This window comes from Vombatus ursinus, unplaced genomic scaffold (genome assembly GCF_900497805.2).
Source record: "Vombatus ursinus unplaced genomic scaffold, bare-nosed wombat genome assembly UNPS02015255.1, whole genome shotgun sequence".
In the NCBI taxonomy this organism is placed as follows: Eukaryota; Metazoa; Chordata; class Mammalia; order Diprotodontia; family Vombatidae; genus Vombatus; species Vombatus ursinus.
Genome location: NW_020955033.1, coordinates 38,021,461 through 38,043,593, shown reverse-complemented (window position 1 = coordinate 38,043,593; position 22,133 = coordinate 38,021,461). Strand labels below are relative to the sequence as shown.

At 35.1% G+C, this 22,133-nt stretch overlaps 1 protein-coding gene and 1 pseudogene across 1 annotated transcript in view; one reads left to right on the top strand and one right to left on the bottom strand.

Moving 5' to 3' along the window:
* LOC114031893 (gamma-soluble NSF attachment protein) overlaps positions 1–22,133 on the bottom strand; it is a 33,546-nt gene that overhangs the window by 6,972 nt on the left and 4,441 nt on the right. The window contains exons 2-8 of the mRNA XM_027847088.1: positions 16,047–16,114; positions 12,092–12,176; positions 11,130–11,147; positions 10,542–10,572; positions 5,199–5,308; positions 5,000–5,066; positions 4,005–4,075 (exon numbers count right to left, since the gene is read on the bottom strand). Coding sequence (XP_027702889.1) covers positions 4,005–4,075; positions 5,000–5,066; positions 5,199–5,308; positions 10,542–10,572; positions 11,130–11,147; positions 12,092–12,176; positions 16,047–16,114 — 450 coding nt within the window. The remainder of the gene's footprint in view (positions 1–4,004; positions 4,076–4,999; positions 5,067–5,198; positions 5,309–10,541; positions 10,573–11,129; positions 11,148–12,091; positions 12,177–16,046; positions 16,115–22,133) is intronic.
* Positions 6,805–9,094, top strand: LOC114031723 (annotated as a pseudogene).

The following is a 22,133-nucleotide window of genomic DNA, read 5'->3' as shown; positions in this document are numbered from 1 at the left end:
CAGACTCTTCCTTAATGCACTAGAAAGGACTAGCAATAAATAAGAACACTTAAGATCACTTGTCTCTCCCCTATATAATCCATCTACCACACTGCTGTCAAAGTAATCTTTCCAATGTACAGGTCTGACTGTGCCCTTAACCATCTCAAAAACATTTAGGGGTTCTTCACTGTTTACCAAACAAAAAACTACTTAGACTGGCATTCACAGTCCTCTACAATCTGTCTCCTCCCTAACATTACAGCATTATTTCATGAAACTCTTCTTTATACAATCTACACTTCATTACTTACTGTTCTCCAATCTTCATTACTGCCATGCCTTTACAAGAACCCTCTCCCATTCCTAGAAAAGCTTCCTCCTGCTGTCCTCATCTCTACCTACTGATATCCTTCCCCTCTTCAAGATCTAACTTAGGTTCTACCTCTTCCCCTCTGCAGCCTTCTCTGATTGCCCTACCTAAAAATGATTCCATCCTCCTTGAATCTTTCTAGTTATTGTTTGACCTCTCCTATGAAGTGAATCATTTTCTAATTCTTTCTCATAGTTTTTGGGGTTCAACTCATCCCCTTGGTAGAAGAGAGTTCCTTGACAGCTATATTTTTTATTCATTTTTGTACTCCACCAAACAGTGCTCTGCAAAGAGAAAATGTAAAATAAATGTGAATTGCATTGAACTGAGAAAGATTTTTATGGATTATTTTGCCAATTCATAGGAACCCACTGAACTGAGCAATTTTTTAAAATGAAATTTATAACAGACAGTCCCCAACTTATGTAAAACCAACTTGACAAAGTCCTTTAAATTCAAATAATGCCAAGGTACAATAAATGATCAATCACAGGAATTCCACTTTTCTATCTTTTCCCCTTCACCACTATATATTCCACTTGCTGCCACCTGCCTCCTCTGGCCCCTCTACTCCAGATACAAACTCAGTTTTATACCACGGCAGAAGGGTGTTTCATAACAGAATGGACAGTAGCAAAGGAAAGGGAGGAGAGGAGGAAAGGATTAAGTTAAGTGGTAGGAGTGTACTATTGATACTATATACTTTAATGAATCTATGATCTCATCAATGTACATATTAGCCCCAAAATAGCCTGGGAACCTTACTCTACATTACATGGGTACCAATGAAGCATATGGGCTGTCCATTTGTCTCACCGTTTACTCTTAATACATGATTAGCCCATCTCCTTTTATACTTGGATATCTCTTTGATAGCTTTTATGCAGCTTCTGATGCCTAATTCTTTGATGATAGTATATTACAAACTATTTATGATCACCAAATATCTATTGATTGCTCTTTGGGTGACCCATAATTTTAATTCTTTGGAGACTGTAGTATTCAGTAATTCACAGTCATACTGCATCACTGCAAGGAAACTGGCCTAGAGTCATAAGAGGCTCTTTCTATTAAGGGCAACAAAAGTCCCAAGTTGGAAGTTTTAGATCTGAAAAGGTTAGAGGGTGTGAGGGTGTGGCTACAGATAGATGGTAAGAAGATGGTCAGGATGTAGAGTGCTTATCACTACGAAAATGTTTATTGAATGCATAATTATGCAGTGCCAAAATGAGATATCTAGCAACTGATGACCCCCCACCTCCTACTTTTCAAGAAGGATGAATCTATTCAAGACCTCAAAAAGGAAGGTTGTGTAAGTCAGTTTTAGGGAAGCATGATGCTCCCAGATACTACTCTCTGGCCTACCACTCTGTCTCCTACTGAAATGTAAGTTACTTATAAGCAGGGACTATCTCTCTTATGTATTTGTATCTCTAGCACTTTGCACAGTGCAAGTATGTAATAAATGCTTTTTCATTCATTCATTTCTTCAGGAAATCTGATAAAGGGCAAGTGTTCTTCAAAAGTACCACAAGACCTTCAAGAAAACCTAGAGTTTGCTACTTTAACATCACACTTGATCTCGATATAAGCCTCCAAATTTTTTGTGAGGAAGAACTACTTTTTATTTTCCTAAATTTTATGATCAAGAGGGAGAAAGGTGGAGGGAAACAGAGGTAGGGGGTGGGGGAGGGGAGAGGATAACGGCACTGATGCCCAGCCTAGTCATCAGAGCAAGAGTCATGGACATGGTAGTAAGCTAAGAGACAAACCACACAGACCTTCAATATCAACTGGTTTGTTGTGACTTATCTATCAGGAAGTGTTGATCTAAGAGCCTAAGGGTTAAATAGTAATTCAGAAGGGAAGACCCCCACTTAAGGAATTACTGAAGGAACTTGGACCAGAAGTTGCCTTAAATAAAACGTTCATCTACACACTGAACTACCATTTTCTGAATATTGATATCCAGAGCAGGAAGAAAAGCACAACAATTATATAAATAAAAGAAATTGTTCACTTTAATCTGCTACACTGATGCATAAATGTTACCATTTCAAGAGGTGACAAAACCTTGAAAGGAAGGTCCTTTAATAATAGAAAATAGGTAAGCACATAAATGAAAGATATGTGCAATTTAAAATTCTATGCTTTCACTCTCTTTCCATTATCAACATCACATACTTTGTGTTCTGAGTCTGCTACTTAACTTGTACCCAAAAGTCAGATTCTGGTATAACTTAGGAATATGCTCCAGACAGACACATGTTACATAAAAGGTCCCAGTTATCCCTCTGTAACTACAGCTTCTTGTGCTCCCCAGTGCCTTTCACTCCCATCAACACTATAACAGTGCAATTCATTTAGCTGCTTTATATAAAAACATGGTATAGTTTGAAACACAAGTGTATGTGCTGAGTGAGTTCTTAGAAAACTCTATGGAAAGGAACATACCTCTAAGTCACAGAATGGCACATTCCTTATAAAGATAATGGCATGTCATAATTTGGCCTCAGAAGTCGCTCTGCAAAACCATTTTTGTCAACCAGTTGCTTTGGATCTCTTGACCAAAAACCATTATCAGGTCTTTTTCTGCATCAGTTCAAACATAGCATAGAATCATGCCTTGCTAAAATGATTAGAAAATGGCCAGATTTCATTATGTGTTTCTGTGTATATAGATATACACATATGTGTATGTATATGTGACACGTACACACACACATATAATATAATGTATAATGCATATATATATATTGCATTTTTATTTGCATATCTACAGAGTCCTTTGAAGAATATCTCTCTGGCTTCCTTCAAATCTCAGCTAAAGTTCTACCTTCCTCAAGAAGTCTTTCCAAATCCTTAATCTTAGTATCTTCCCTCTGAGACTACCATCAATTTTTCTTCTCTATATCTTGCTTGTACATAGTTGTTTGCACGTTACTCCCACTAGACTGTGAGCTATTTGAATGAAGGAACTGTTTTTTGCCTTTCTTTATATCCCCAGAGTTTAGCACAGTGCCTAGTATATAGTAGGCACTTCATAAATGTTTGATGACGGAATGCCTGATTTATATCAAAACTATTTAAAGTTAAATTTTAGCCATTGGGATTTTACAAAAGACAGAAGTTGCGTACTGAAACCAATCCATCCTTCTCCCCAGTGCTGAAAAATGTTTTCACATGAGAGTAAAGAAAAAAAAAGGGAGGGGGAAGGGGAGAGAAATGCAAAGATTTCAGTTTTCTTATTTTCGGATATTTATCTTATTTCATTATCTTCATCTGACAATACTGTTTTCTTGACTCGATAAGACCATATCCATTTTTCTTGGTCCAATATTTTAAAGAATCTTGTCACTAAAATCTCTACAATTCTCAACCCTCAGTAGAGGCAACACAAAAGTCACCCAGAAGACAGATCAAGAAATAATTATTTCAGAAGGCAGAAACATTTGACAAGTCATTAAAACATTGGCAAAAAACTGACATTTTTAGGGCTAACATGATAGTATTCAGTATGGTGGTTTTGTCTATGAAAATTAATTTGTAATTTGCACCTAGAAAATACCGTGTTATTCCTCACATTATTTAATGGCTGCAAACATGGCTTATGGAAAATAAAAACAAGAATAGAATATGATAGAAAACATACCTACGTCCTCGTACTAAAAGTCGAGAGGCTTTTCCTAGTAATTCAACTGCTTGTCTTAGGCGTTCTTCATTCTTAAGAAATGCAAGAAAAGGACATGTTGCCAATTTTGATCAGTAAGTCAATTCAACAAGCATTTATTAAGCATCTACTATGTGCAAGGAACTGTACTGCATATTGGGGATAAAAAGAAGGTCCTATTTACATTTGTCTCATGATATGATTAAGAAAAAAAAAATAAAACCAATCTACCAAAGAAAGTACATTTTCTAAGTAGCATTATGACATCTGCCAAACCCATTTCACTGATCTCTGGTAACAGAAGGGAATAGAATTAGAATGTCAATGTGGAAGAGATTTCTGAAGGTTATTCAATATAATTCCTTGGCCTATGTTAAGGAGATAACTTTCTTTTAGTGGAAAAAAAAAGGATTATTTATTTCTTTTCTTCCTATATTTCCCATTGAAGGCAGAAAAGGAAAATGATATACAGTAAACTCCCATGTATCTAGTCAGATAACTAAAGAGGTTCACATTAGCAGAATTTTATTGTACAATGTCAGTGGTACAAAGATGGAGACTGTCTTATTGTTCTTGGTGGCAAATCCCTTCCTCCTCAAAACAATAACAACAACAAACACTTTGTACAATAGGAGATAATAAAGACTTGAACTGAAAGTGAAGTTTTAGTTTGAAGTGTATTTTATTACATTCTCATTAACTGAACTAGAATTCTAGTATAGTGTAAACATGATAAACATCAGTTAAACAAAATACTAAGTTGACAAAAACAAGAGTTCCTCAAAATTGGGGAATAAGTAGAAGTTGTTAGTGAATGATGGACCCAACACACAGCTTTGCAAACTGCAATGGACAGCCTTTACTATCCAAATCCACACTAAATCACACCCACTTAATGGGGTTTTTTTTGCCCCACATGTCCCTTTTTCAATAAATTTCAAGGCCATGTCCAATAGTCAAGAAAAGTGAAAACTTACTTCAAACACATTAGCTGTCTGTTGATATAACTGTACAGCCTTTTCAGGGTTCACATTTTCTATAAGTCTAAAATGAACAAGACAAGTATTATTTTTTAAGTTAGGAATGGGAAGTACCTTCTTCCAGGAATTTGATTGAAATGAGAAAAAATCATGCCTTGTCCTCACTTATTTCCAGCAACAGATTTCAGGGACTTACTTTCCTGCCCGTTCCAAGGCCATGGCTGCTGTGTCAGGCGTCCCATTCTCCAGAAACATCATACTGGCTTTCTCAATCAGTTGAACAGCTTCAGGTAATTTCTGCATCTCCTTTAGTCAAGAGATACACTATGGGTCAGGGAAGGAACTTAGAGTTTACTGACTTAACACCTAAAACACAGGAAAGCCAAATTTAACAAATTTCTTCCATGTGATTTTCACAACAGTATCTAGGTTTCTGTGTACACATACATACACACAATATACAGGATTAGATGAATTCTCACGAGTACATACATGACCTATGTTGCACCGAATCAAATCAAAATATATTAATTTCTATATACATACATGGCTAATATGGAAATGTGCTTTGTAAGACTTCACATGTATAATTTATATCAAATTGCTGGCCTGCTCAAAGACAGGGAGGAGAGGGAGGGAATTTTAAAAAATGAATGCTAAAAAAATTTTCACATGTAATTGAGAAAAAAAGATGAGAGAAAAAATAATTTCTGTGCACATATAATTCACTATTTTGTAACACCTGTCACATGTATCCTTTCTTCATTTCCATCACCATCAACTCAGGTGTATATTTCTCATGGACTCTGGTACTGACCTATATTGCAGCTAGAGCTTCCTACCTCTTGTGTTTCTAAGCTCATTCCCTCAAAAGCACGGCTACTCAATTACTATTCCTCATACACAGATATGATTCTGACATTTCTACACTCAAAACCCCTTCTATTGGCGTTAGATAAAGATTAAGCATGATTTATAATTGGAAACTAAAAAAAAAAAAAAAGAAAAAGGGGCAGCTGCGTGGCGCAGTGGATAGAGCACCGGCCCTGAAGTCAGGAGGACCTGAGTTCAAATCTGGCCTCAGACCAAACACTTGACATGTACTAGCTGTGTGACCTTGGGTTAACCCCAATTGCCCCACTTAAAAAAAAAAAAGAAAGAAAGAAAGCATGATTTATAAATGTTTTGCCTTCATTTTCTGAGCATCAGAAGCCCTACCATAATCCCAGCATTTCCTTTCAAACTGACATACTGCCAACTTCTCAGTTGTGCCACTCAGGACTTTTCTATGAGCTGGTAGAAAGGTTTCAATTATAAAGCATAAAGTAAAAATGTTAATATTTCAATCTGGTCACTTTTTAAACCACATGGTCCCTCTGAGGCAAATAAGATACAGTCCTTAAGATTTAGAATTAAAACCAGAAGTGGATACAAGAGCTCTGAGGCCCACTGCATACCTCTGTCCAGAAGTTGGCCACAGGTCTCACAATGCACTGCCATAAAGGTTTACATGGAAAATGGGTGGAAAGTTTAGCCAAGAAATTTTATTCAGGACCGTGAAGCTCAGGATTCATAATGTTGCCTGGAATTGTACATGTTTACTGAATTCAAATACATGCCAAAATGCCTTTCCTAAATCTGTCTGCCAATCTACCCAAATTTACTTTTTATTCATTCTAAACTCTGCCTTCAAACATTCAAATTAAACAGTTGCAAATATGTCTTAATAGTAAGCTTTGGTGAAGACTCAACCCTATTAGCTGTTTCAATATAGACTTAGCTGGGGAAACAAGATTATGGAGATGAAGGTGATCCAGCATCAAGACCTCGTACTGTAATGTCAGGAGTCACAGCTCAATTTGGACCTAGTTAGGTATGCGATGTAGAAGGGAAGAAATCTTTTAAGTTCTTTCGTATTTAGTTCTAAGGGGATCCAAGGAAAAGGGGGAAACTCAGGTTTCAACACTAGCTCTTAAGGAGCTATTGTTATTGATAAATTAGTCTGAATCACCAAAGTTAAATTCTAGATCAAGTTTCGGCCAGGAAATGATTTTTATTATAATTTAAGCCCCCCAAAATAAAGTTTTGCAAAAAATGTTTTGATGAGATGTTTTGGCTACAATTAAAGTGAATAAGTAATCTCATCATAAAATATTTGTATCAACATACACAAAAAATAAAAAGCTAAACTTCCTCCTTCAATTACTATTCAGCTTAAACATTTAAAAGTAAAATCAATCAGAATTTTTATCTTTCAAAATGCCTATATGGATTTGTGATACCCTGAATGCCAGTTATCACAGGATATAAATCAATGACTTCTTACCCCCTAAACTGAGAGAATATTAACCCCTTCCGTGATTTTCAAAACTTGTGAGCAAAAGTAGTATTAACTGCCTTAATGAAAACAGCACAATCCAAAGATGCTAGAGTTAAAGTCCTTTTTCTGAGCCAAAAAGGATTGCCTCTCCATTAAAATGTAAAAAGCAAACAAAAATAAAACCTCTCTATTCCCTCAACATAAAATTACATCAAATAAGCTGTTCGGACAATCAAGCATATTCACTTTAGTCCTCTAAAGCTGAGAAAACACCAAAATTATAATGGGTCTGCTAACATCACCCACATATTGATAACCATTTTTAGATTAAACAGCATAGTTTATAAAATTTAACATTTAAAAATGTAATCTCTGGGAACTTTCCAGAAAACTCAGTGAAGAACAGAGAGTAGCAGCGGCCACTACCCAGGCTCCAAACACAAGAACTGCCTCCATCTCTTCTCTTTCTTCCATTTGCTCCCCTAACATCACAACCAGCTCCTGGGCGATCCCCTTTCACCCTACTCAGGTCATGGTCATTTCAACACCTAGTGTACTGCAAGTATCACTCCTTGACTAAAGAAAATGGTGAAGGAAATGACTTAAAAAAGGGCATATAGAAAGCTAGCTTTGAAATATCACCCAGATAAGAATCCAAATGAGGGCAAAAAGTTCAAACAGCTTTCTCAAGCATACAAAGTGCTTTCTGATGCAAAGAAAAAAAGACATATGACAAAGGTGGAGAAGTCATAAAATATGGTGGTTCTGGTGGTGGCTTTAGTTCTCCAATGGTTATCTTTGATATGTTTTTGGAGGAGATAGAAGAATGCAAAGACAATGGAGAGGTAAAAATGTTGTTCATCAGTTGTTGGTGCCCTTAGAAGATTTATATAATGGTGCAACAAGATAACTGGCTTTGCAAAGGAATGTAATTTGTGATAAATGTGAAGGACTGAGGGTTAAGAAAGGAGCTATAGAATGAAGAGGTACTGGAATGCAAATAAGAATTCATTAGATAGGACCTGGAATGGTTCAGCAAATTCAATCAGTTTGCATGAAATGCCAAGGGCATGAGGAACAATCAGCCCTAAAGACACATGTAAAAGCTGTGATGAAAGGAAAATTGTTTGAGAGACAAAGATTCTGGAGGTTCATATTGACAAGGGCATGAAAGATGGTCAGAAGATAACATTCCATGGTGAAGGTGACCAGGAGCCAGGACTTAAGCCAGGATATATCACTGTTTTGGATCAGGACAATGCAGTATTTACACAACAAGGTGACAACCTTTTCATGTATATGGATATCCACTTGGGTGAAACATTATGTGGTTTTCAGAAACCAATATCAACCCTTGACAGTAGAACTATAGTCACTGCTTCTCATCCTGGTCAAATCGTTAAAAATGGAGATAACAAATGTGTACTGAAAGAAGGCATGCCAATTTATCAACAACCTTATGAGAAAGGAATTCCAATAACTGAATTTAAGGTAAACTTTCCAGAGAATGGCTTTCTTTCATCAGATAAACTATATTTGTCAGAAGTAACCACCTGAAAGAAGTAGAGAAGACTGAAGAAAAGGATCATACAGAACTGGTGGACCTTGACCATCTCAAGAAAGAAGATGCCATTACAATGGAGAAGCTTAAGAGGGTGATGAGCATCATCCCAGAGGTGGGGTTAAGTGTCAAACTTCTTAATGGGGGCCAGTGAATACTCTTCATTATAATGCTAGTTTTTGTATGCAATAGTGAATGAATGGACTACAATCATCTTAACAGATTCAGTATTAGCTACTGTTTTCATTGTAATCTTCAACTATAGTTGTGTTTCAAAAAGTTAATAAAATCAGTAATATAAAATGCCGAAAAAAATTTAATTTCTTAAGACATCAATTATTAATGCCCTAAAGTAAAATGAATAATTTGATTACATGAAATTAAAAAACTTGCACAAACAAAACTAAAGCAGCCAAAATTAGAAGCAAAACAGGAAACTGGGGGAAAATTTTTACAGCAAGTTTCTCTGATAAAGGCCTCATTTCTCAAATATATAAGGAACTAAGCCAAATTTATAAAAAAAAAAAAAGAGCCATTCCCCAATTGATAAATAGTCAAAGTATATGAACAAGCAGTTTTCAGGTAAAGTAACCAAAGTTATCAGTAGTCACATGAAAAAATTCTCCAAATCACTATTGATTAGAGAAATGAAAATTAAAACAACTCTGAGATACCACCACATACCTGTAGGATTGGCTAACACAACCAAAAAGGAAAATGACAAATGCTTGAGGTGATACAGAAAAACTGGGATACTAACGGGAAAGTAATTTGGAACTATGCCCAAAGAACTATAAAACTGTGCATACCCTTTGACCCAGTAATATTACTACTAGGTCTGTATCCCAAAGGGATCAAAGAAGAGGGAAAAGGATCTATATGTTCAAAAACATTTACAGCAGCTACTTTTTGTGATAGCAAAGAATTGGAAATCAAGGGGATGCCCATCAATTGGGGAATGGTTAAACAAGTTGTAGTATATGATTGTGATGAAATACTATTGTGCCATAAGAAATGACAAGTAGGATGTTTTCACAAAAACCTGGGAAGACTTATATGAATTCATGCAAAGTGAAGTGAATAGAACCAGGAGAACACTGTACACAGTAACAGCAATATGATTAACTGTGAAAGACTTAGGTATTCTGATCAAGACAATGATCCAAGATAATTCCAAAGCAGTCATGATGAAAAATGCTATCCACTTCCAGAGAGAGAACTGACAAACTCTGAATGCAGATTGAAGCATACTTTATTTTTCTTGTTTTAATTTTTATCTGTGTTCTTTCACAACATAGCTAGTATGAAAATATGTTTTGCATGACTTCACACGTATAATCAACATCAAATTCTTCTCAAGAAGTGAGGGGAGAGGAGAGGGGAAAGAATTTGAAACTTAATTTTTTTTAAAAAAATAAATGTTAAAAATCTTTTAAAATATAATTGGGAAATATTTATCAAAATAAAAACATTTTTTTAAAAAGTCATTAATGCTTTTCCATTCACAATCTGATCAGCACTATTTAAGAAACAGTTCTTCTACCATGCTTAGCATTTCTTAGCTTGTGGTCTTTCAACCTAAACATAACTTTGATATTTAATATTTTGGAATAGCATAACAAGTCATACTACCTATGTTGCATCTATGCCATACTGACCTTTAACATCATGCCAGCTTGTTCATAAGCCCTGCAAAAAGACAGAAAATACAAATTTCCTTCATAAGGGATCTTAATCAAATGAAGAGAAAGGGGGGGAAGGTTCTGGATTTTACTACTCAGTAAAAGTACCTGTCTCATTTAATAATAGTAAGGCAGCTGGGTACAACTATACTTTCTTGTTTCATAATGCTTACACTGCTATTTTTTTATATTGTATTTTTGGTACAATATAAAGTAGATGATGAAAGGTACTTCATAGAGCTAAAAAAGTTTTTTAAAAGACTTGAATATAGGATCAAGCTTCCTAATCTTCCACAGATGAATAACTTTCAAAATTACCATAAGTGGAGGGAAAAAGAAGAGATCATATTTAGTTCTTCTTCTCTTAATCTGCAGAATAAAATGGCCTGAAATTTTTTCTATGGTTAACAGGAAAAGATAATACTGATTGCAACTTAAGTACACATTCAAATTATAAATTAATGTTCTTGTAAGTAGAAACAAACATGTTAAATCAACAAACCTTTGCTTCCATAAATTGGGAAACATTCAAATATTTTAGGTAGATGGAAATAAAGTACTTACTTGGCTGCATGAAAAAGACTGGGGATGTGAAGGAGTCAGAGTTAAAGATAAAAACAAAAGAAATGAACACGTCTAGACATTTATCAGTTAATAGGAACAAAGTTGAGTGAAATATGACATAAATCAATTCTTCTCTCCTAAAATTAAAGTACATACATGAGAACACATACATGACTGTAACAGATATTTCCTAAAAACTATAAATTTCAGAAAGATGCTAAAGAAACACAGCACAGTTTCTTTTAAAATTTCCAATGTGTTGATTTAACAAGCCCAACCAAAATTAAAAATTATTAGAGCTATCTTTCAATGGAGACAGAATGAGAAGTCTTTCCATTCAGTAAGTTTTAAATATTTCAGGGCAATTTTTTCACTTTGACCTGCTTATCAGCCTCAACACCAAAAAAAGCAAAATCAAAGTAGATCAGAATATCTTTTTAAAAGTCATTTAGCAGTTACTGGCTCAATTTATTTGCTATTTTATTTCTCCGCACCATTCCAGTAGAATGTAACCTCCTTGAGGGCAGAGATTGTCTCACTTTTGTATCTGTATTCCCAATGCATGATACTAGCACTTAGCACATAGTATAGGTGCTTAAAACTTATTAACTACTAGATACACATATCCTTCACCCCATATCATGTGGGAGGAAGGAGGTGAGAATTTAACACTGGTACCAAACCCGGCAACACAAAAATAAATATCTGAAAGATATTCTTTTCCCAACTTAATTCGGTGAATAAAAACACACACCTAACTTCGGAGAAATCATTAAAAATAAACTATTTGAAAGAGCATAAAAATGTTGAGGCTTTCATTTGTTTATAAATTAATACTGTTTTCCTTCATAGGTAACAAATTCATAACTAAGGAAAATAATTAGTGTCAACCCAAGGTATATTTTTAACCGATGACTGATTCAATTCCTTAAAAAGGCATTTAAATGATGTTGAAAAGATACGCCCTATTATTCTCATGTGCGGCAGCTTCTCTCAGACAGGCATCTTTGGCTCGATCAAACTGTTTGGCATTTTTAAAAGCAACAGCTGAAATAAAGCAAAAAGAAAAAAAAATCTTGTTTCTATTTCTATCACTTGAGAAAAAAAAAAACAAAATGAATCATGACATTAGGGAAAACATTATTGAAAGGGCTTATTTCCAAAAACTTTATACAGAACTTAGAAAAAGAGAATAAAAAGAATACTTCAATGGATCTGTCACCTTCTGAGATAAAAGATTCAGAGCAGAAAGGGACCTCAAAGGTCATCTAGCCCACCTAGATGAGGAAAATGAGACTCAGAAAAGCAAAGTCTGTCTACTGACTTCCTTGGCTTCTTTTGAGGTCCAATAAAAATCCCATCTTTTACAAAAAGCCTTTCCATTCTAATGTCTTCTCTCTGCTAATTATTTCCCCTTTGTCTTTGCTTTGTATATTATATATTTATATGTTGTCTCTCCAGAAAGACTGTAAGTTCTTGACAGTACAATGCCTCTTGCCTCTTTTTGTATTGCTTAGCACAGTGCCTGGCTCCCAGTAGGTGCTTAATAAATGTTTGCTGATTGATTAAAGTTACTTGCCTAAGGCTAAATGGGCAGGTCCTCTTCCTCTTCCCTTTGCTGTCACTCACAAATATAATCCCTCCAACAATGAAGTTCACAACCTGTCTATGCCTAACCAGCCCATGATTCCCTCAACCATGTCCTCCTTTAAATTCACCACAGGGTGGTCCATTCAGTGAGCTAGGGACCTTTCTGTTTTACTCTTTTTTTTTTTTTAACATTTGATAGATACAAATAGAGTACATATGGACTGTCTCTTGGTTGTTCCTTGCTTTAGATATATCATTTTTTCTGGTCATACAATTATCTGATGATTTATTCTTTTATAAAATTTTTTTTCTTGCAGATTCTCTAATCACCTATTTTTTATAGTCACTTGTGGCATTAACCCTTTTAAGGCTGCTTTTCTTCTTTTCAGTATTAAATATACACCAGAAATTAAGAAATCTTCCTTTAAAAGTTTGCTAAATTTAGGAAGCTAAAATAGTGGCAGTCAAAATAAAAATGAAACTCTGGTTTCTTTAGATCAAAAAGTAGCAGACTGGCAATTTTTAATTCACTGATAAAAAAATGCACTAAGAGTTCATATCATCATTTGAAGTCTTTACAAATAAACCACCGAATATGCTACCTTAAAAGAAGCCTTCCTTTTGTTCTTCTCCCCACACATAATTTAACGATCCATATTTCAAAAGTTTTTGCAGAGCTAGAGTTTCTGTCAGAAATATAAATTACAACCAAACACCCTAACATTTGCTAAATGCTTTGGAAAAATTACTCTTTTTGTCCCTTGGAAGAACTAATTGGATAGTTAAAGTTTAGTATAGTAGGATTAACACAGAATGGTTAATATGGCATTGAAACAAGTATTAGCAGGCCACAGACTTTGCTGAATAACCCTAACCTATGGCTCCTAAAGGGTACCAGAATCGAAGACTGATATGAAAATAATGCTATAGAAGTAGAAATGTTATTACAAAAATACTTCATAAAGGAGGAAAATACTGGACTAAAACAAGGTTCAAAGAGAATTCTACCTAAATCTTTGATTTTTAAAGGTATTACATTATTAAGATGTACAGAAGAAACTTCATGCTGTTATACTATTAAGCCTAATTAAATGGCTAAAAAAATACTACTACTGCTACTATTTGTATAACTTTGATGGCAGCCTCACGTCTGAATATAATATTGAGGCAGAAACAACTAAAAGTTAGGGTTTAAAATGTCACAGTAGACCCAAGCCCTCCTCTTCTCCTATAACCTTTTCCCATCTCCCCTGGCACCACTATTCCGGTTCAATTATTAGCTATACCAACCCAAATTCTTACCCCCTCCTCCTCACTCCGGGACAACCACTTTGTTTTCACTGAACCTCCCCACCCCAACTTCCATCTCCCCCAGCCTCTAACCAAGATGAACAGGATGAACAAGTTCTTTGTAGCTGCATACATGCTATTAAGCAATGTTGATTTTCCATGTATTTTACTCTATGGTCCTACTAGTTGGGTGTATCAGGAGTTGGAAGAATCTGCCCTTGAACAGTAGATAAAGTACACCAGAGCAGCCTCTGATCACATGTTTCCCACCCACTTCACCAAATGTAGCTTCATTTCAGTTAAAAAACCCTTCTTATGCTCTAACTATACTAATACCCTAATGAGATCAACTACAGATGACTGGAATTATTTTGGTACTTTGGGGAGGGAGGACAACATGGAAGTACAATGTAAAGAAGAAGATAGACTTATCTTACCTTTCTGAGACCTATGATTTTATTGGGGGTGGTGGATAGAAGTTTGAGGAAAAAAGAAAGGGAGGAAAGAACATCAAATACTCCTACTCATCCTAAGACTCTTATTCCCTTGCCTTCTTATCCTCTTCCACTCAATTACAGGTATACACATACTTCTTTATTGTATACGGTGCCTCATCTTTCTCCCATTCTCCTCCTACTGCTTCTCCAACTCTAACCTTAATACCAATTCTAAGCCCAGGAAGTGCTATACGTTCAACTGAATAAATGGGGAACTATCTATCTCCAGTATATTCTCAGCTCCCCACTACTGCTGAATATCTTCATTGCTTAAAATTAGCAGGCCTCAGAAGAGTGAAAAGAGATGGCTTATACCTGCCATATACTTGTGTTAAGATGGGGTGAAGGTGCTTAGCAACTAACAATAATAGCATTACAAGCTAAGTAATTCGGAAGCAGATCTTTTAACCTTAAAAAGCTAACTTATGTACCACAATATGGTATAATAAAGGTAAAACTAAACTATGGGTCAAAAACTGTAATAAAGTATACAAATCTATTGCCCCCCCCAAATTGAACCCAAATTTTAACCACAAATTAACTATGTCACACATCAAACCAAAGAATAGTTTTGTATTTTAAAAGGGGGTGGGGATCATTAACCCTTCCCAAAAAACAAACAAAAAAACCCTACTGAACTAATTAAGTTTTATGTCCAATTCTACGTGTCATATTCTAGGAAAAATCTTGATAATCTGGAAGCCTGTCCTGAGGAGGGTGACCCAGATGGTGAGAAGACTTAAAACCAAAAGCTGGTATGTGAAAGAGAAATTAAACTTATTCTGCTTGGCCTCATAAGGCAAAATTAGGACCACTGGGTTACTAGCACCACTGGTTACAAAGAAGCCGATTTGGAGTAAATATAAGGAAGGAATTCCTAACAATTATAGCTATTTAGAAATAGAATGGACTGCCTTAGGACATAGCTCCCATCAATGCAGGCCTTCAAGTGAAGATTGGATGACCATATGTTGGGCATGCTGTGAGGGGATGTGGGCGGGACAAATTTACCTCTGAGGTCTCTTCTGGAACTATCATTTTATGATTCTAAAGTAACCCATGTGGCTTAACATCAAACTGAAAGAGTCTAACTTACATAAATATACCATTACATGTGTTTCCAGAAAACATGAAGATTATCTTATAAGAGAATTAAACAAACAACCAACATATATTCCATTTTGCCATGAAAAAGTCTATAAATTAATATTATAGCAGAAGTTACACAATATGTAACCCATTAAATCACCATGATTACCACAAAGATGGGAGGAGCAAGAGAATAATAACACATACTGAAACTACTAAAATCTCCTTCTGAGTACCACCACTCTCACTATTCAGATGAAAGGAAGCAGTGGATCACAGTCCAACGATGAAGGAGGCCATCAGTAATTAAGTGGAAGAAAAACCAAGGCATATGACGGTCTTGCTGTTAAAACTAGAAAGAGATCTACTTGCATTAATGTCATGCTAGATGGAAGCAAATGATTACTTTAAGATATAGCACTTGATCTAAAAGTCTTAGAGTCATTCCTACCTGCTTTCCCATATTCAGTTGCCGCACTGTCATAATCTGGCTTCCATTTTAAAAAACCAGTTTTCAGGCTAAAGTGAAAAAGAAGACAACTTTAATACAGCTGATCATCTACATTTCTAAGTCAGATGAATCATGATGCATTGGCAAGTATTACTGACAAAGATAACCTTAAGAAACTGAATTATAGCAGAGATAAAACAAAAGAACTTTCTAACCCAACATTTAATGACAATTAATTTAAATTACTCATTTCCTCCTTTATTAAAGGGTTCCCAATTACAAAACAACAGCACTGTACTGTAATCCAAATGGACAAGGTTTGAATTAGTAACCTACTAGTTAGTAACCTATTAGCTAATCATTTAAGTTTCTTTAAAAAAAAATAGAAAACTTGTCTTCAGTATGGTTCCATTTTCTAAACATTGTTCTTTGCACATTAAATGAAGTGAACTTCCATTCAATTGATAGAATTCTGTGATCATACCACAATGTCAGTCTCAAAGACAAGAGGGGGACCAAGCATGTCTAATAAAACAGAAGCCTAGAACTGGAGAATCCATAATAGCTTACATATAGCATGTTCAACTTGCTACCAGGCATACACCCAATCATTTTTTGACACTATGTGCCAGGACCAAAAGTCATCAATTTATTTTCTTTTAGCCAAGTATATAATTTAACACTTGTATATATGTCCTTACCTAGTTAGTAACTAGAACCATGGCATTAAGCATTTTTTTCAAGTCTGCCCCACAAAAATTTGGAAATTGAGGTGATGCCTATCAATTAGGGAATGGCTGAACAAGTTGTGGCAAATGGTTGTGATGGAATACTATTATGCTATAAGAAATGATGAGGGGGACAGTTTCAGAAAAACCTGAGAAGATTTATATGAACCAATGCAAAGTGAAATGAGCAGAACCAGGAGAACATTGTGCATAATAAGAGAAACACTATAATGAAGATCAATTGTGAAAGACTTAGCTACTCTGATCAAGACAATGGTTCAAGATAAAAAAAAAAGAATAAAAGTTTGCCCCAAATCCTACTGTTCAATAAAAAATAAATTAGGGTATATTTAGATACTAGGTGCTAGATACTACTGTGGTAGGTGGCACAGAGGATAGTATGCCAGGCCTGGAGTCATGAGGACCTGTGTTCAAATCTGATCTTAGATACTTACTAGATGTATGACCCTGGGCAAGTCACTTAACACTTATTTGCCTCAGTTTCCTCATCTGTAAAATGAGCGGGTGAAGGAAATGGCAAACCATTCCAGTATCTTTACCAAGAAAACCCCAAAAGAGGTTATGAAGAGTAGGAAAATGAATAAACAAATAAAAAGATACTGAACTCCAAATATTAAGAAATGTGTCAAAATACTAAAATATCTTATTTCCTCTCATAACATTTCTGTATAAACATAACTGTAAATGTTCCTACATAAAATAAGGCACAATCCGTCAATTATTCCTGACAGGCTCAGAAAGAAGTCTGAGATGTCAAAAGCAAGTATCCCTGAAGATAACGGGGCAAGGTTAAGAGCCAAGAAAAGTCCTTCTTTTCTTTTGAGGACCATGAATCTATACTCAGAAACATGAAATTCAATTCAATTCAACAAGCATTTATTATGGAGATATGATCAACTTTATGCTTTAACACAACATAAAATAATATTCATTAAAATAATTTAACAACCTACCAAACATGCTCACTCCTGATGAATTTTATATATATTTTCAAATGATATTTAGTATTACAGGTTCAAATTCCATATTGCTCTTCTATATATCACTAATGTCATAGTGAGAATTCCTTTTATGTAATGAGCTGGACTACATGACTGGTGAGATCCTTTCTTATTCTCAAAATCCCTGATTCTGTGATATAGCAAAAATTAGTATTAGCTCATACTGAATATAGACAAAGCAGTATTTCCTTACATCTAGCTATGGAAATGTTGAACTCTGTCAACTTATCATAAAAATAATCTCCAATGTTAAAATCCCTGGTTCCAAGATATAAAATCCATGTTGCCTTGATTCAGCCATAATAGACATAATATTACTAATGTTTGCATGTGTTCTCTTAGCTATGTTAAATATGATTTTTCTTTAATAACAATGACAACAGTTTGGTCCAACTCTGTAGAACCAAGAATAATCATATGATCACTTTTTTTTTATGCAAATAAGCAAAAAATGCTTTAAAAAAATAAGTGACATTATGGTCTCAAGACAGAAAAGTTTATAAAGGAACTCTGCAGATTTGGAAGACATACATATAGAAGATACTTTGCCTATATAATGTAGCTTAACTTAGAAAAATAACGAGATACATATTACAACCATGAAATCAGTTAAGATTACAATAAAAGAGCCAAGGTATAATCATAATGTAACTCAAATGTACATATTGTTTTACGGTTTGCAAAGCACTTTGCTCCAAACAATTTGAGAGGGTGAGGTAGATCTTTTCAAATATTAAAGCTATCATTTTAAAGATGAGGAAACTGAGTTTCAGAAAAGTTGAGTGACTGGCCCAAAGTAACATGGTCAATAAAAGTCAAAGGCAGAATTGAAATCCAGGTTCCTCTATGCTGATTCCAAATCCAGCACCATTACAGTGTTGTACATAGTGGGAAAATACTAGATTGAGAAACAGCAGAGAAAGACTTAGATTTGAACAGCAGATAGACAGATAGACAAAGAGTAGAAGTCACATCAATCAACTTGGACAGTTCTCAGCTTCTACAAACATACTGCATTTTCACAACTCCATGCAGTTGCTTAAGCTAACTCCTATGCTTGGAATGCCCTGCTTTGACCAGTTAGCCTGTCCATCCTTTAAAGACCAATTTAAAAGGGGATGTAATACCTGAAGTCTTCTTCTTTGATCCTCTGATTCTCATCAGTACTTTGTTTTCTAACATTACCACTCTGATCACATAGCACTCTGTTTTGTAACTCTTTAATGTATTTATTCAATTCAATTAACCAAAAATTAACTGCCTGATATATGTGAAGCATTGTGCTAGGCTCTTGTAATTTTGCGTCATATGCAATCTGTGTTCATGTAATATCCCCCTCCTTGACCACAAATTCCAGGCAAGCAGGCTAATGTTTTATAATAATAATTATACTAAGAGCTGAAACTGATGTAACACTTTAACCTCGGCAAAATATTTTACATATATTATCTCATTTAAGTCTTCTAACAATTCAGTAAGATAAATATCATAGGTACCATTATCCCCATTTTACAGATGAGGAAACTGAGTCTCAAAGAAATTTAAGTTTCTCACCCAGGGTCATAAAGCACAATAAATGTTGAAAATGAGATCTAATTCTAGGTCTTTCTGACTCAATGCCAGCAATTTCTCTTCTAGCTATGCCTCTCTAAACTTTTTGTATTCCCATCATCACCTAGCATAATGCTCAGGTGCTTACATGTGTTAATTGCTTAATCTCTACCAAATTCATCTATATTTCTTCTTAAAATTCTCAGACCAGTGACATCAAACTCAAATAGAAATGGGGCCACTAATTATATATAAGGATCCCTGCAAGTTGTAGAGTTAGAAAACCACATTATCAACACTTTGTTATGTTCTATTATATTTGTATTTATTTTGTCAAATATTCCCCAAGACGCAGGGGTCACTAACCGTATATAAGGATCCCTGTGAGCTGCAGGGTTAGAAAACCTCATATTAACATTATCTGTTACATTTTAATCTGATTTGGGCCTTACTCGTAGCATGCTGCAAGTGAGGCCCAAATCAGATTAAAACTCTTTGAGCTTGGCGACACTGGTACAGGCAACTTTGTGTGCAGTCAGAGAACTTAAAAAAAAAAAAAAACTAGGTAATTCATTATTACTGTGAAGAAAGAAATTATGAATATGAAGAATTCAAGAAAACAGTAGATTTATAAGTGATGTTGCAAAGTGAGATCTCTATCATTAATAAAGTATAATATTTTTCTCATGACTTGGCTTATTAGAATACTTAACATTCTCAAGGAGAATAAATATATGGAAGAGTATGGAGAAAAACATTAAATGGAAAGGCCAAAGATTTTTTTAAAGGAAGTGATAAAATAGCTTGGTAGGAAATATGCATAACTGACTATAAAATTAAAATCAACAAAAGATATAGGATTACATAATTTTAGAGATTACCCAGCCCAAACTCTCTCATTTTACAGATAAGTTCTCAAGACTTTAGTTTGCCTAAATGACTTGCCCATAGCAACAAAGCTAATTACTAAGACTTCGGAACAGAATTCAAACCTCTTTAACCTCAGCCTGGTTGTTGTTTTTTTCCACTCTGCCACCTGCTCATACCCTGCAGTGGAAAGGAATAGTTACATGCATTTTCAGCAGTCCTTAAAGGCACAGACATAATATAAAGATAAGTAAATATAAGGTAATATGAAGAGGAAGAGAATGCTAACAACTGGCCTACAGCTTTATAACTAAATGCCTCCTTTGGCATCTCATCTTTAGCTTATCATCTAGGACTGGCATTGATCAAATAAGATAAAGTACATAAAAGTGCTTTTCAAACCTTAAAATGCTATATAAATGTCAATTATTATTATCAGGGTTATTATTCTGACCTTTGCTCTGACCCCTTCTCTGCCACTTTGCCATCGTCACTGCAAAAACAATAGGGGGCCTCACTGGTCTGGGAGCCATTTTGTATTTTTCTTTATTTCTTTGGCCAAAAAGTTCATCATGCAGTGCCCAACCTACTAGTAATGAGCCTCTCCACACTTGGGAAACTACTTTCTTGCTAGGAAAGAAAATGGTTTGTTGCCAGAATTTTCCAAAAAACTGTTCTAGCATAGTAAAACTCAGAAGAGCTTACATTTAGCATGACCTTTTAAAGACCCATGGTCAGCTCTAGGCCACTGTTAAGTCAGTGTACACTATGAATTCAATCGTCTAGTTATGAAACGTCTAAGAGATTCACAAGCAAGAACTTGTAGGAGCTATTTCTTTTTGTTCCTGTGAACATTTGGTTCATAGCCTAAATATCTAACTACTCTAGGAAATTAATTAATTATGTTCTTAACTTTGGAACTGTCTTATCACCATAAGAAACAAGTGGTTCACTGGAAAGATCCTTCAAAACAAGTATTACTTTATCCCTTTAACTGAACTGCAAGCTTTCTTTTTTTTTTTCTTTCTCTTTTTTAGGATAGGAAATGAGGTTAAGTGACTTGCCCAGGGTCACACAGCTAGTCAGTGTTATGTGTCTGAGGCCGGACTTGAATTCCAGGACTGGTGCTCTATCCACTGTGCCACCCAGCTGCCCCTGAACTACAAACTTTCTAAGGTTAAGAATCACGATTTACAGTTTTCTTATATTGCCACCATTCTTAGCTTAGTGCTGTGTACCTAGTAGGAACTCAGTAAATTAGTCCAGATCTACATCTCACAGAACAGAACTATGGCCCTATATTCCTTAAATCTAACTATATAGTTTAATAATAACATGTCCAAATATACATATACACAAATAACATAGACATATATGTATTCACACATAACACACAGACTAGTAAGGTATACATACTACAAAAATACAGTGCCAATCAGCTTCTCCGGTCACTCAATTTCTCAGATTTCTGCAATAGTTTCTAAGAGATAAAGGAGTACATATGGTAGTTTCAAGCAACTCAGTACTATACTGGTTAGGTCCCATACTCTGGTGCAAAGGGAGCTGGTAGCCTTTTTTAAATGTACATACCTAGGCAAGTAAATCCCAGGAACCTTCTAAATATGTCAATCATGAGGAAACTACAAGAATGCAGAGTTGGTATAATTTTTTTAACATCATGGGCTGCACCCATCATTTCAACAGTCATTCTAGCTATTTCTGTCTACCTCTCCCCACTCCTTCCTCCTAGAGAAGGAATCCAATCTGACCAGAATGGATCATTTGGTGCAGAACCACTGAATGAAACAAAACCATAACTACATAATACACATACATACATATGGATGTTTTAAACGAACTTAGTAGTTCATTAGCAACAACCTTGGAAATAAAGCTGGGGAAGAATCATAGGCAGAATG